General features: G+C 42.7%; 1 protein-coding gene across 2 annotated transcripts in view; it reads right to left on the bottom strand.

Moving 5' to 3' along the window:
• Window positions 1-8839: 8839 nt before the first annotated feature.
• TXNRD2 (thioredoxin reductase 2) overlaps window positions 8840-16533 on the bottom strand; it is a 110044-nt gene continuing 102350 nt past the window's right edge. For both annotated transcript variants that reach the window (XM_029572008.1, XM_029572007.1), the window contains one exon: window positions 8840-11786. In XM_029572008.1, the coding sequence (XP_029427868.1) occupies window positions 11663-11786 (124 nt within the window). In that variant the 3' untranslated portion in view covers window positions 8840-11662. The remainder of the gene's footprint in view (window positions 11787-16533) is intronic.

Here is a 16533-nt window from a genome sequence, read left to right as displayed (position 1 = left end):
AGTGCATCCAGCCTGCAAGGCCAGACAATGTGGGAAGTTGGTTTTCAAAGAGCAAGCCGGGGAATGACAGACGGTTTGGACCTGTTGTTGTTGTTATGGAAGGACACTGCGTTCCTGCCATGGGAATAGAGTGGACAGTAAAGAGAAAGACGCATGTGAGGAGTGACACAGCAACTCAGCCACGGACTATCCATGGGAGGTTGCAGAAGAAAGGCACCATTAGTCAAAGCATGCAAAAAAATTCTAAATAAAACGTGATGACAACAGGACCATTCTTGAGCTATCTTCCTTGCAGTGACCACAACACACCAAAAGGCTTTTTAAAAGTAATGTGTTTTTTTTTTTTTACTTCACAAGATGAATAATGCTATTTGACTGCATCAAATTAAGAAACTCCTTCGCTGTTAGCACTAAACTTATCTCCCATTGTTTTTGGCTGCACTCCACTAAGATATAAACTAGGGCAAGGGAGTCGAGACTAACAGTCATAATACAAGCCAACATCCTTTGCTCCCCACAGTGGAGAGCTGTGGTTAATTGGCTGAAGGTTAAAATGCTTGCAAGCTCAAGGAACTACCTAGGCTCCAGAACTGAACAGCAGATCAGTGAAGCTGTCATGCTGGCCTGAATCTGTTATTGCATTGATTAGGAAAGGTCCATGTGAAAATTCCCTAATGAGTAATCGTCAAAAGTGATATGATGGGGAAGAACTTGCTGCTGGTATCCAAGAATTACTCCAGCAAAAAACAAACAAAACATGGTTTATTGCAGAAACCAGAGAGATCCAAGATCGACATCACATCAGTCTCTCACACTCCCTATGACAGGAAATATACAGAATATGCAACAATTCTGTAGTGTATTAACCAGTGACATCCTCAATGGAATGAAAATTGTTGAATTTATTTTCCATTAGTTTAATCCAGGCCTGAGAATCTCATGGAAAAGGCGTATTTACAATGGAAATTACAAAAGCAGAGAATATCATGAAATTTGAGTTTTAGCAAAGTACAATATTGATTTCACATTTTCCTGTTTATCTCCCAAAAGAGAGTCAAGAAATACATAGCATTACCCTGGTTTAACTCAATGCTGCCTGTCATAATCCCTCCTGAGCCCTGAGATCTTCACAAAGTGGTTTGCTGGAGATCCCTTCAGTATGTAAGCTGCGATTAACAACTTGCACAAGATCTTTTTGTACTTATTTGTTTTAATTTTATGAATTTTCATTGTGTAAGCCACTCAGAGGTGATATTTTAAATACAAAAATATAAATATTTGAAATAAAAAGGTCTTACCTTATGTATTATTTTATTTTTTTGAGCTGTATAGCCACACATTCAAGGAACTAACATGACAACTGCACTATCTGATCCAGGCTTTGTTTGAAAAACGAAATCAACAGCTTTGGATTTTCCACCTCAATACTACTCACCCTGGTGGGCAAAATTCAGAAACAGAATGGTGCTGGTTTCAATAAGGAGCTCGTCCTTTGTGAAGTGTCTAGAATACGGGCTAATTAACCTGTTAGATTTCTATAGACCTTTGTCTTTATTCCTTTTATGAGTGTCATGTGACTGCATGAACGTCATCGTAATACCTCATGTTGACGTCAGGATCATCCTCTAAAGAAACAACTGTTCCAAGGAACTCTGGCAGTCATTAACTCATGCTGCCAGCAGACCAGGCAGATGTGTGCTTTGACCTCTTATGAAAGGTGTTTTGTGTAGACAGCAGCTACACTGCTCAAGGAATTGGTGTTCTCTCACATCCGACAGCTAATGAAAACTAGTCTCCAATAAAGGTACATCAGCCACATCCCAAACTGCTTATGGGTTCTTCTGTGACTCACCGATAGGGGATAGTGGCAGTTTCTAGCCGGGCACCGCTGAAGCAGAAACTAGCAAAACATGGCACTATGTCGGGCTTTTTCCTTTCTGCTCATTTAACAGCTGCACTGCAATGAAAGGACACAACAGAGGGAAGAGCATTTTTATTTGCAACAATGAAAATCTTTAAAAAAAACCCCAAAAACTTGGCAAGTCCAGTAAAACTTATGAGTATATGTGACCCACAGTATCTTCAAAACAGATGTAATTCCAAAAGCTACACGCGTCTTATGAACAGCCTTGCTATATAGATTTAATGTGTTTTTTTCCAGCATTGCTTAAAGAAATTCAAGTAAAATCATGGTGATATTGAAGAAATACAAAAATGAAAGGGTGGATGCTTTGGAGATTTAATATTGTGTTTGTGCATTTCACAATATTCTGGCTCTTTTTTGGGTAGTTTGAAAATGAGCCATTACAATGTCTCCTATCTCAGTCATCTCTTTTCTAAGAGGACGAGCCCGAACTTGCATCTGTCAAGCCTTTCTTCATATGACTTTCCTGGTCAACAAATTAAATCCTAATAAAATACCTAAATGTTTACCATTAATTTTACAGCTAACATTAATGAAGTTCTAGCAGGCTAACAATTTGTAAGGCATTTTACCAAAATTAATCTGTAAAAGCTGGCATTCATGGACAAAACAGAGGTGTGAAATTTTGGCAACAGTAATCACACAGAAGATTTTGGGCAGCAACATGTACACACTTGGCTGTACCTGTGAAGCATCCGACAGCTAATGAAAATTAGTCTCAAATAAAGGAACATCAGCCACATCACAAACTTCTTACGGGTCCTTCTGTGACTCACTGTCAGCTTCTCACCCATGAGACAACCTGCAGCTGGCGAAAGCTATGATATAAGGAAACATTTTCTCTAGAAAGTTAATAAATTAGTGTATGGAGAGACTGCCAATAAAGAAAAAAATTACCCAACCGCAGGGGTCAAAAATGATCATTGGCAGCAGAACGATGAAGAAAAAAAAAAAAAAGATAGTTCTGAATGCTTGAAACGATCGTTACTCATTTTGGAGTGACTTATGTTCTTAAATTGTTTCCTCTTATATGTTTAATAGTCCTGGCTTAATGCATTATTGGAATCTCTAATCTGGCCCGGCCAGGCAGGAACAATGGTGAAGTGAATAAGAACTCTGTTTCCATGTCGCGGCTCCAAGAACAATGTCTTCCAGAAAGTTTCTCAAGGAGGATGCAGCCCAACAAACACTAGTTCCCTCCATTTCTCCAAGGGAAAAGCTCGGGTTTCCTGATATTTTTCACTTGTTTTATCTGCACATCTCGCCTGGGCACAGAGTTAACGAGCAGCTACTTTTATTTTTTTTTTTTTTTTATATTATTATTTACATTGCAAAAGACAAGGAAATGGGATTTCTAACAAAGACTACAGAGACATAATTGTTCTCTGTGTGCTGGTGCAAAATCCTACCATGCAAATAAAAATGAAGATATTTTTACTCCAATCTAGATTTTTCTTTGTAATTCTGGAAAATAGCTTGTCCCAAATAAATAGAGACAATTATACAATTTGTATCAAATTCGAAGGCGCAAATGGAGGTCTCCGATTGGCAAATGATGTCTACATTCATGAATAAAGTAGTGTGGCTGCCTGTTAATTCACCTGAATGCATGGAAACAAACATTAACAAATAAAAACCAAAACAAAAATAGAGCAGGTGAGCCCTTTTTATTGGACTAACAGAATGCATTTCTTGACAAGCTCTCAAGCGCTAAATATTCCCTTCCTAAGCTCAGAAGGGAGCCTCCATCTAATAGCTAGTCAAGAAATGTATGAAATTAGTGCAATAAAAAAGGTTTCATGAGATATTTGTCTTGTTTTTAGAGGTTAACCCATATTCCCAAATATTCCTAAGGTCGATTTTCAAAGCTGTCTGAAATTGTTCTCCTTCACTCCTGCTAAACGTAAGTGTGCTGTTCCACAAAGCATTTACTTTTATCCGCAATTAAAGAAGGCATGCCAGGGGAGTGGTGGGTGTAGCATACTTCCAGCCAGGCCTCTACTCCGAGAAGGGCACCTGGTGAGCCATGTTTCTGACTCCAGCGTTGAGGTCTGCTACCTGTGAGAGTTCTGGAAGAGTCTCTGGCACTGGCTCCTTGGTTGCTTCCTGTTTTACTCAAGACTGTCTTCACTTCCTGGCCTTATAGGCCCAGCAACCGGGACTTCCTGTGGCAGACCTTGGCAGTGCTCTTCTGGTATATAAGCTTGCTCATTCAGCTGGGTAATGCCTGAGCAACAACTTCTATCCCTGCATGTCTTGAGTCTTGGATTCTTGCCTTCGGCCCTGATCCGGTTCTGTTCCTGACCCCGCCTGCTTTTCAGACTTTTTTCACCTCTGGCCTGGATCGTGGCTTGTTGCCTTACTGACACAGGTCTGCTTGCAGACTGGACATTTTCCTTCTGGCACTGGCCCAAAGGGTTCACATGTCCATCTCCAACCAATCTGAAAGGGCTCATGGGGCAGACAGAGGGCTGCCTCCCTCACAAGCAGAGAGAGGAGGTATTAGATCATCTTTTCAAATCTACATGCGTTTTCTTCCATGGAAAAAGGAAGATGCAAATAAACCCAGGAACTTTTGCTTTGAAAATTGGGGCAAAGATGCAGATAAAACATAACCCAGGCCTTTTGTACTGATGTAGACAGATTTACAATTGCCCTCTAAGTCTACAGGAAATGGCAATTGCTGTCTAAAAGGTGCATTTAAAAAAATCTGGCACGCACATCAATCGGGGGATATGTGAGTAAGTAAGGGTTCATGCATGCTGAGCGGATTTTAAAAGTCCACCAGACATGCGAGTAAATGCCGCAGCTCACACATCTTGGAAGTTTTCAAAAAAAGGGGTGGAGTGTGGGCATAATCTGGGTGGGGCATGAGCATGAACCTGAGATGTACTCATAAATACTGATGCGATCCAGCATGTGCATAACTTTACTTCTCCGAAGGATGATGTGTAGTTTATAAAATAAAAAAATAAAAACTAGGCAGATCTGCAGGGTTTTAAGGGAGGAGTGAAGGCTATTGAACTAGGGAGGGTTGGAGGTCCTCTCTAACTGGGGACCAACTGGTAAAACTGGGAATAGTGTCAGTGTGCACCCCTCCTAATCTCCCAATTTACGTAGCAGAAGTGGGATTTGTGCACCCCCTTAAAATTTGGCGCAGATGTGCACGCGGCCAGGCTATTTTAAAATGTGCATCCATGTATGAATGCAAGTTATAAAATAGCTGCGTCCCTCGGTGTGGGCTGACATATGCGCGAACACGTGTGCCCACACACCGGTGTGAAAGTTATCATCCCTATCTACAGGAAAAATGTTCTTTCTTTATAACAATTCCATTCTAAAGCTCTATTTGTACAGGATAGTGTATGTCCCAGGAGTGTGTGTGTGTGTGCATTCATGTCCTTATGTTCCATAAGTTAAGCAGAGATGCGCAATTAATCCAGACATTGCATGCCCTAAAGCAGATTTTTTTTTTTTTTTTTGTAATTCTCTGTAATTATTTCAGCAATCTTGGTACAGAAAGAATGCTATTTCTATCAGGCATGGTCTGGTGTGTGGTTAAAGCAGGTACAATAGCAACGTCCATGAACCTCATCTTCAAATGGAGCGGGACCTGGTGCTGTACATGACCATGCTGCACTAATACCCTGTGATTGACTTAGTGCAGACATTTGGAGACAGAGTATAAATAAAGTCATCCTTAAGAAAAGCATGTGACTATACGTGAGCTGTGAAAAAGAGCAATGTAAACTTGTTTCACTATAAGGCATGCTCCTTTACATGCAATGGTAATCACACACCCCTCCTCGCCTTTCTGTGGGGAAAGGCCTCTGAAAACTTGACTCCCATCAGATTCAGCATCATCCCCACAAAGTTGTCATGATTCTTTTTCTGTTCTCTTTTCACTGATGTCCTCCTTCCAGCCTTGGAATCTACTAGGATTCACCACGTGACTGGATTTTCTTTTTAATTCATTTCTTTTATTGCTTATATTCTGCAGACCTGCCCAATATGGTGTACATCATCATTAAAATACAGTAAAATCCAATCTCAGAAATTAATAGCCCACCCAGAGCATGCCAACAGCTGCAGGCTAAAAATCATAAAAATCCCTACAACTGCAACCAAAAACTTTAAAGCTCCAGCATCCCAATTCTACGCTACCCTATACCAAGAAAATAACCCTGATTTTTAGTTGTCCTTTGCATCACATAACTTGGCTCCAGTAGCCCTCTTTATCCTGAGCCTGGGAATAACTGTTTTCAGTTTTTTCCTGACAGCCCTGTAGCTAAGCTCCAATCTAATACTGACTGGTCGGGAGTTCTACAACTGCAGCCCACTCTACTGTTCTGATCTCATGGGCCGATGGCAAGAACAATAGGGCCCTCCTCCCCAAGCTAAATCTTAATTCCCGACATGGAGAATATCATCTTACCCACTTTTTCAAATGCTCCGGCCTCCCCATGACCTGAAAAATTATCAGTGCCAGTTTAAACTTAGCCCAAGCAACCATCAGACGCTAGTGTATTCTGTTTGGCAACAGTGCAGCTCTAAGTCTGCGAGATCAGCCAGAGATCACCCATGCTGCCATATTCTGGGTAACGTACAGTCTCTAGGTCCTTGGCAGGAAGCCCTATCAAGAGGCAACTGCAGTAGCCAAGAAGGGAGGATACTGACACCAGAACCACTGTCTGAAAAAACTGACCTTGTTTAAGATTAAAATGTTTTTGAACTACCATGGAGACAAATGTTTCCAACTCAAAGGAAGCATCCAAACACACATCCGTATCTTTCACCTATCCACCATAATCCACTACAATCTCATTAAACTGACAAACCAACAGGTTCCCCACCATTTATACAGAGAATTTATCTCCATTCAGCACCAACAGACATTCCAAAAGCCAACTGGAGATTCCCCAAAGACCTCTATTTAAACGAGTCACTGCTGCTGCCGCTGCCAAATCAATGCCAACTGGTGCTGCCAGCTGAACATCATTTGCATAAAGATAGCCCACACTGAGAATCATCGAGAGAGGTTTTTTTAAACAAGGAAGCCATGTTAGAACACTTAATAAATGTCTCAACAGCCAAGGATTTCAAAGCTCAGGGTAGAGTAATGAGGGAAGAGAGATGAAGAACCAGAGTAAAAAAATAACAGTGTTCTCCCACTGGCTGACTCATGCTTGGTGCTGGCTCTTGGCTGGGGATCCTGGGCACTTCAGCTAGAAATATGAAACGTCCACATACTCTTGTAACGCAAGGTACCTCTTTCAATTTGGCTTACAAGGTAAAGCATCTTGGTCATAGAGCATGATCCCCATCACGTTCAATCTTACTTTTGATGCAGTACTTGTTAGCTAAATATTACACTAGGCCAACAGGTTCTTTTGTTAACCCAAAACATTTTTGAGCAAATATTCGATGCTCCTCCAAAATACAGTACTTTGCCCCTACTCACCTGCCTCATTTCGTTATGCTGCACTGTTTTTGACAAGCCTTTAAGAATGTCATTTATGCCAGCGATAATTTATTAAAAAATAAATGGTGTTAAAAGTACCAGGCTGGGTCTACTGGGGGCCTCCACCTTTATGCAACGGATGTCGGCTAAAGGAAATACATCCGTTTTTATATATGGAAAGCACTGATGGGCAAATTACTAGTAGATCGCCTAACTGCAAAGTTACATGCAGACTTTGATGGAGTTTTAGTTCTCTTTTATTCTTTATACAGCATTTGAAATTGCGAGTTGTAACGGCTTTGGCAGTATGTAAGTAAAAATAAAATAGATCCTGATTTTTAAGCACATAGTACCTGCATAAATTGTATTTGAATATTGTGTTGCTGTGTGGTTAAACGAATGCACGTAACTTATTCCATTTCAAAAGTGGTGTCATTTGCACACGCACTTTTTAAAAATGTAACTTATACACAGACTCGAGACGATGACCCCGATAACACATTTTGTGCAGCCAAATGTATGCATGTTATGAACTTTATGACTAGTTTTAGAAGCTGAAATTTCACATAAGCACACTCAGCCAAGTCTACACATGTAATTCCTTATTTTAAGTGCCTCAGTTTCGATTAACAAATTCCAGTAACCATGTTGCAGGCTGTGATACCTTTTACTGGGCCAACATACATATTATTCAAAGATGATGATGATGCACTAGGGTTACTGTGATCACAGATTTTTTTTAATGTATATTAATTTCAGTTTTGTATGCTATCCATGTCTTTCACCCAGGGAGTGCTGTACATTTTACCCTCTGTAGGTACCTACAGATATGGTAAGCAGTGCATTAGAATAACTTACTCCTGGTAATTGAGTTACTCATTCAAGCAGCTTAACACAGGCAGGGACCATGCACAGGGAAATTCTTCCACCCTGGAAGATGAGTGATATTTTAAGGGCAAGAGAGATGGCAACACAAAACCAACAAGAAGCATTTAGGATTTAAATTGCAGGAAGGAAGCAGGAGTTATAACTAATTGCAGAAAATCAATAGTGATGCTTATGGATTTTTTTAAATATTCTTTTACATGCTGAAATGGAATTTTTTTTTTTTTTTTTTTAACTTCATAGGGATGTCTCTTGTTTTCTACCACGCGTAATGGAGACCATTGTTTCTTGTACTTCCAGGTTTCCTCAGCAGCCATGAAGCAGCCATGCATAAATCCATCTACTATCTGGGATCCTGCCAGGTGCTTGTGACCTGGACTGAGCACTGTTGGAAGCAGGATACTGGGCTTGGTCTAACCCAGTGTGGCAGTTCTTCTGTTCTTAAAATTATCAGTGGATCAGGTGTTTTTGTTTGAAAGAACCTCTCACCTTGGAGCCCTCAAAAGTTAACCATTGTAATGTCACACAGGTAAGCTGATTCCTGTTAAAAACATCATCACTTCTGACAATGTAGCAAATTAATATTTTATTGATTCAGTGTATTATATACAATAAGCACTACTCACGTGCACATGGATTTGGGAACCAGCACTTCCTTCAGGCTTGTCTGGCCCACTGAGTGGGTTTTCACACAAGCTATCATTAGCTGGTACCCCCAGAGGGAACCTGATTGCCTTTAATGACTCAAATGTTCATTTACATCACACATAGTCCATTAATTTAATCATCTGTCAGGCTGTATATATTTTATACCACCATGGGTATATTTTTTTTAGGAGACCATCCCTGAAAAGCACACGAGAAATCTGCAGTTCCGTTGGCTGTGCCTCGCTGGCTTTTTCCGGCACGTCTGCATTGCGCAGACACAGATCGGCAGAGAAGTGGAAATGTCGATCTATATTCAGCCGCACGGAACACAGAAGCTTGTGCCGAGGAAGGACCAGATCAAAGGAACACTAAGGAAGAGCCTGCATTCTTCTAAGCCTGCAAGGTACATGGTAAGCAGCTGCATTATAAATGAAGGCAGAAAAGTTTCCTTAGCAGGAGTGTAGGGAACCCATCACACAAAGCTCTTGAAGCAGAACGTCAATGCAGTTGACTTTTTTCTTTGAGAACTACTGACAGCATGCAGACATGATTTGTTTGGGGGTAGGAAAAGGTCTTTGAAAGTATATTGCACCTGGCTGTGTGGCATGCGGTGTCCTAATTTCACCTCCACAGCATCTCCCTCACCTAATTGATAAACAGAGTTTCAGAACAGACTTTGAGGTCAGAGAGTAGACAAGGACAGGACTATTAAGCCACATGAGACAGTAAGCCCTCTTTGGGAACACTGCCTCTCTGTCACAACATTATTAGTGGGCAACACAGCACTCACCAGGGGACAAAGGTAAAAGGGATGTGCCATGCTGAGCTAGAAGAGATGATGTGAACAGATGATGTCTGTGACCTCCTGCAGACAGGTGGAACTATGAGATCCACTGAACATTCAAAGCCAGTGGGGCCAGTAATTTGTATTTGGAAAGTCACTTGCTTTTACTGTAAATTGTACCATTTTTACAATTCTCTATAGGGCAAGCATGTTCCTGTTACAGTATTATGACAATTTCCTCAGGATGTCCTCTTATTTTTTTTTTTTTACTGTACCAGAGCAGACAGCAGGTCTTTGAAGAAAGGCTAAAAACATGACAGTATTTTTCAAAAGTGGTTTGAAAGGCATCAGCAGCACTACATGGGCAAGGGTCCAAGTGCATTTTTTGTTCCTACCATATTTTCTTTCGTTGTCTATTCAGGTGATACAAGCACATTGTGGAGTCTGGGGATTCAGATGCTATGAGAAATGTGGACTGCAGCCCTCCTTTGATGCATTTGGCTCAGCACTGACTGATAAACTCCCCCTGCTTCTAATTCATCCAAACTAAGATGCAGGGAAGGAACATGCGCAGACTCAGACCCTGTACTCGCCTGGTTATCCTGCAGTCACGTGCAGGAGCCAGAGCAGAGGTAAGAGAAGCACCAGCTTACAGTGATCGTTTAAGGAGGACATCTGCAGATGGTGCTTATTGTGAAGCTCGTCAGAGCACAACTCTACACTAAAGGCAGACTATCAGCTTCTCTCATGCAAAACTGACAACTCACTCTAGAAAATCAAACTATAGCATTTACTGAAACAGAATAAGTCTGGAAAAAAAAGTGCTATTCTTTTCCAAACCTTTTAGCAGACTGTTGCTGCAGAAGTGGATGGTCACAGAGGATTTTTTCCCCTTGTTATCACGCTGGAGACACCATCTTTTGAGGCACCTGATGCTTACTCTCTGCCATTTTAGAGGCATTTTATAAGTGTGGTTCTGCAATTGGGACCCTCTGTCTTGCTTTATTTCTACCAGCTAGTCGGCACCTCCACCTTCTGGACACCGTAAGAATTAAAGTCAGAACTCAGCAGGGCCGCATTTCTGCTCTGCTGAGGCTCCGATTGGAAGGGCAGCTTCACCCAGAGATCAGGCACTTCCTGATGCTTTTGCAATAGAGGAACGGTTCAGAGCAATTCAGTATCTGAACGCACCCAGTCCTGTGGGCTGCGCTGCTGCCCACAGGAGATTTAAAAAAAAAAAAAAACCAAAAAAAACAATTCTAAGCAGAAGACTAGAGAAAATTTTACTGATGGCTTCCTTTCTCTGTTTATTGGCATTTATTTCTCCTCAAACATTGCTACTGGCTTTAAAGATAAAATAAATGGCAACAGATGACATACTTATTAGAACTGTCCTCCTCAGCTTAACTGAAATGCAATAATGTGTGACGGAGAAAGGGAATAAGCAGCCATCTTTAGGGCAGGAAAGGATCTCCCAGCTCAGCTGGTGGGGCTGTTCTGTTTTTTGGTTTAGGAGTGGAGTTTTTGGTTTGAAATTTGGGTGTAGCAAGTTGAAATCCTAAGACCCTCCCAGCCCTCTGGTGGCTGAGAGTTTAATGAAAGGGCACGGACCAGTGAGGGCTAAGGAGATTCTGCCCATTTCTAGGGCCAAATTCCCCTCCCGCTCCAGCAGTCCCCATGCCACACTATGCAAACGACCAAGAAGCAAAACATCCTTAACAGTTCAAGAAGGCTAGCTGGGTTCTGTTTTGCAAACTTTTTCCTTCTGCAGACACTCTTTATCAGTGCTGGTGCTGTTGTATAGAAGTCTGGTTATAAGTCAGAGACAAAGTCAGCGTTACAAAGATAAGAGAAAGGGAAAGCTTGCTGAACGGACAGAAGTGTTTCTTTAGATTGCTCCTGACTTCCAGGTCACGTATCCCTGTGTGCTCTCTAGTTTTACCAGGGATGGTGTTTATCCTCAGCAGCCGGTGACCGTCGGGTCCAGGCCCGAGCGCTTTGTGATGTGAAGCTTGGTCACTTCTTCGGCACAGGTGGGATGAATGCCCACTGTCTTCAGTAGCTGTGAGTAGGTGGCACCACATCTAGAGAAACCGAGAAGATAAAAATAACTCAAACATGGGTGCAAAATTTCTGCATTTATACAGACAGACTCTGTGCTAACAAGACAAATCTGTGCTCTGCATGTCCAGGGAAAAGCCAGTGGCACCATACAACTAACTCACTCACCACACAATATTCCAGGAAGACAGCGTGCACATGTTTCCTGTGCTTTCCAGCTGGCTACTGACGTACTTACTTTTAAGCACTAAAGATTCCCTGACTGAATATACACTTCTTTTGGGAATATACTCCATTATTCTACAGTAATGAATAAATAAGATTTATAGAAGCACTGCAGACCAAGTCAGGGAAAACTGGGGAATTCAGGGTCTGACATCACTTCGGTTAGTGTGTAGCCCAGTCAGGTACAGAAAGCATCCAAGTTTGGCATCGAATTGTATTTGGCATGACTCCTTTTGCTTGCTACCATGTCAAGTCTGCCCACCTCCAGAATATTATCGATTTGTAAATCAGGTTTTTCAAAAGCGCTGCACAGTTTAATCAAAGTTATATGCATTAGGGCACAGGTTTTTCTAAGCCTAATGATGTTCTGACAGGCAAGATTTTCAGTAGGTACCAGAGTGCAGAACCTGCACTGTAATTCAGCCTGACCTAGGTGAACAACATGGCTGCTGTCTTCTGCAGATGGCACACTTCCTATTCATCGCAGCGAGTAAATGGAAAATGCACCAGATAAGGATTAACCTCCTTATGTCTGAAAAAGGTGCCAAGGGATATGTAATGATCAAATACCTCCCCAGAGAAATAGGGCCTAGAATGTGCTTTTCCAAAAACAACATGGAAAACTATATGTTTTCCCCCAAAGACTGTGCTGTGTGTCAGCACAGCACTACCTATTGCAACTAGGCAAAGCTGAAATGATGCTTTACATACTCTGTTCCCAAAGTAGTCTTACTATGGCTGAAAGTTTAAAAAGTCCATGGACATGCAAAGTGGTAAAGCTTTCCGGCTCAAGAAACTTCTGTCACTTGGTTACTTTGGATCAAACTGCAGAAAGAGGAATATTTTGCAGGAATGAAGTCTCCACTGCTGGGCATTAATGGTGCATAAACGCGTGCTGTGAAAATGGGAAGCGTGTCAATCAAGCATTACCAGACATTCTCCACGGGCCCTCGTTCCTTACAACTCTCTTTTCTGCCAGGTCCTCAACAAGGAAAAGTTAAATAAGGCTGCTCCGTGCGAGACAAATGTGACCACAGTGCTTTTAGGAAGCTGCAAAGTGTTTGCTCTCTGCATCTGCTTTTACTTAGACGCATTTTGATCGCCCGTTATTCTCCTACAGGTTTCATTTTGTGCTTAGCTTTAAGATATTTGCTTGTGGAGCGGGTGGGTATAACCTCCTTTAAATTTCTCTAGCGGATATGATTTTATTTATTGCTTGTCCTGTTGGGTTAGTATAAATTGCTTTATATTTGATGATCATTTTGCATTAAGGTTGGATGATTTGTCCAACTGCTTTTAATTTATCTTTGGTAGATATCTAATGATTGCCCTTGTTAATTTTGTTGTTATAATTTTTTGTTTGATATTTTCTCTACATTTTCTTTTTTCTTACGTTGCTATGAGCAATCAAATACAAATAAATAAATAAGCGTGCTGATGCTACTCATGAGCCGCCCTCTTGGACCCCTCAGGCTGCGCAGTTTGCTACCATCAATAAGCAAATGGCTAATTAAACGCTCATTACACCAAAGCTTCTGAAAAAACTTCCTCTGCAGTTCAAGATGTGCAGGGAAGAAGTCAACAAATAAAAAGGTCACTAGGGTGGGGAGGAAGGGGTAGGCCATGCTGGCCCTCGAGTTTTTCAGGATATCCATCACAAATATGAATGAGATGCATTAGCAAATAACAGAGGCAGTGCATGCAAATCCCTCTCATGCATATTCATATTGGACAGCCTGAAACCTTGACCTGGTTGTGGTACTCAAGGAGCAGCGTGGCCTACTCCCGGTGTGGGGGCAAATCCTCAAGAAAGACCACACACGCACACAAAAAAGAGTGACCAAGGACCAAGTATTTTAGCATAGGGGCCCCCTTTGCCTTCTCACTTGCCGGACAGGTTGGTTCTTGGCATGCTATGATGATGGCATATCTGAGTAGGCATAGGGGAAAGGAGGAAAGATCTGACTATTATGAAACACTGAAATCCTCAGCTCACTGTGCAGCAGTGATCAAAAAAAGCAAATAGAACATTAGCAACTGTGTAGAAAGGAAGAGAGAAATAAAACAGAGAATATCAAAATGCATCTGTGTCCATCTATGGTGCGGCTGCATCTTGGGTATTGTGTGCAGTTCTGGCCACCTCAACTCAAAAAACAAGCAGCAGAACTAGAAAAAATACAGAGAAGGACAACAAAAAATGATAAAGGAGATAGAACGGCTCCCTTATGAAGAAAGGCTAAACAGGTTAGGGCTCTTCAGCCTGGAGCAGACAAGCAGGAGGGAATATGATAGAGGTTTATAAAATCATGACGGGAGTGGTACAAGTTAATAGGGAATTATTTATTTCCACCCATTCCAGAAGAAGATCTATCTCCTGTGACACTTGCTGGCTTTTGGTTGCACCCTGGCGGTCGATGTATGCTTCCGTTCTCAGACATTATCCGCTTGACCCTGGAGTATGTGGCTGAACTGTAAACATACCAGGGCACAAGAAAATCTGTAAGGTCATTGCTATTGCATCAAAGGCCTGTTTAAGGATGGACTCCATCCGCCTATCTTGCGCATCCTTTAAGGCCGCTCCTCCCTCCACTGGGATAGTTGTTTGCTTAGAGACAGTGCAGACCAGGGCATCCACTTTAGGGAAACGCAAACGTTCTTTCACTGCCAGATCCAGTGGGAATAGGACTTCTACCATTCATCCACCTTTAAAACTTACTTCTGGGGCATCCCATTCCAGGTCAATCAACTCCTGGGTGGCTTCCAGTACTGGGAAGTAGCAAAAGGTTTTCTGTAGGGAAATCAGAATGGGATTCTTCTTTGGTTCTGTTTTAGAGTCCTCCCCCAGGAACTCCCAGCATCTTCAGGGACTGGGAAACTAGGCCTGGCAATTTGTCTCTTTGGAAAAACCGTAACATGGTCCAATACGGTTCTAAACCAGGGGGTATTTCCCCATCTTCAAAGGAATCTGGATCCTCTTCTTCATCCGTGCCATCCAGGAATCTGCCAGGGATACCCTTGGTGAGGCGAGGCATGCCTCAATGTCTGCCGATAGGACTGGGAGAGGGAGGGCTTACCGGCTGAGGTTCTGTCCAGACAGGGGCAAGTGAGGTAGCAGACTGCACCTGTACGAAGGCTTGAAAGCCTTGAAAGAATTCCACCTAAGAGAAGGTGGCCGGATCCATGCCTAGCCCTGGAGGTACTGGGGTAGATGCCACTGAATTTCTCTCTCCCATGGATGACCCAGTACTAGGGTTACTCAGATATGCGGTACTTCCAGTTAAGGCTGTGGCTGACCCATCCTCTGAATGGGAGGAGCCGGGCTTAGCAAAGTCCGGGAAGGCCAACTCTCCCTAAGGTTCCTCACAGTGCTGACATAAGCAGGAATCCAGGTCAGACTGTGCAGCCCTAATCTGACAAGCAGTGCAGAGAGAAAGACGCTTATATTTCTTTGTTGCTGGAGCCATTGGCAATGGTAACTGCACTTCAGACAGCTCGCACTTAAAATTTTATGTGCACAGATTTCAGGCACCTACGCGGGCCGCATGCACAGCCGTGTGCCTGGCTTTACTTGTATTCTGTGCCTAATAAGTTGTGCACGAATGGCGTTATGCACACAGCAGATAAGCACTGCACGTACCGAAGCTCTATGGTGGGCAATACAGGCACAAAAACACGCACAAGATGGCGCCACTGCAGCCAGCACGCAGTGTGCCAACCAAGCCTAAAGCGGGGCCTAGCCCACCAGGGGGCTGCTCAACCCGCTCGGAAGCCCACTTCCCCTTACCCCAACGGGATCAGGAACGATGTCTGTATGGTGCACCAAGCAAGGAGACCGGAGGAAGGTCTTACTGAAACCCCTCCAATATCTCTGAATCGAAAGGAAATCTTCCCTCTTTTTTTTTTTTAAACTTACCTGGGCTGAGAACAGATATCATCTCCGGCTGCAAGGGGGGGGGAGGGGCCTTTGGCTGTCTCTGCCGTGCTTGGATTCCTTTCAGCTGCTTCAGCAGCAAAGTCCATGCCGGGAACCGGCTACCGGACCAAGGCACACCTCTGAGGGATTTCAGAAATCACCTCAGGAATTCTCAACTGGGGGAGGGACCTTTAGGTATCACTAAAGGAGAGTGAGGCTCAATTTTTTCCCCAATTTAAAAGTGGAATTACTTTTTCGAAAAGGTACAGCAATCCCCATAGGGAAAGAATGTCTGCATCTGCTGGAGCTGGAAAAATACTGAAGGGCCGAGATCACTGCAGGTGTATATCTAGGGTGATGTCAGCTTTGAAACCTGGCTCTGTCTCCATTTGCTGGCAGGGGAGCATGAGACCATCCGGCTACACGCTAAGAAAAGCCTGTGAGAGTCAGTTGGACCATTAGATGATCAAGGGGGTAAAGGCACACTTAGGGATGACAAACCCATAGCAGACAGACTAAATGAATTCTTTGCTTCGATATTCATGGAGGAAGATGCAAGAGATACCCATACCAGAAATGATATTCAAAGGTGGTGATTCAGAAGCAATGAAACAAATCTCAGTGAACCTCGA

This window comes from Rhinatrema bivittatum, chromosome 11 (genome assembly GCF_901001135.1).
Source record: "Rhinatrema bivittatum chromosome 11, aRhiBiv1.1, whole genome shotgun sequence".
Taxonomy (NCBI): Eukaryota; Metazoa; Chordata; class Amphibia; order Gymnophiona; family Rhinatrematidae; genus Rhinatrema; species Rhinatrema bivittatum.
The sequence above is the reverse complement of the archived record's forward strand: the minus strand, read 5'-3'. Positions and strand labels throughout refer to the sequence as shown.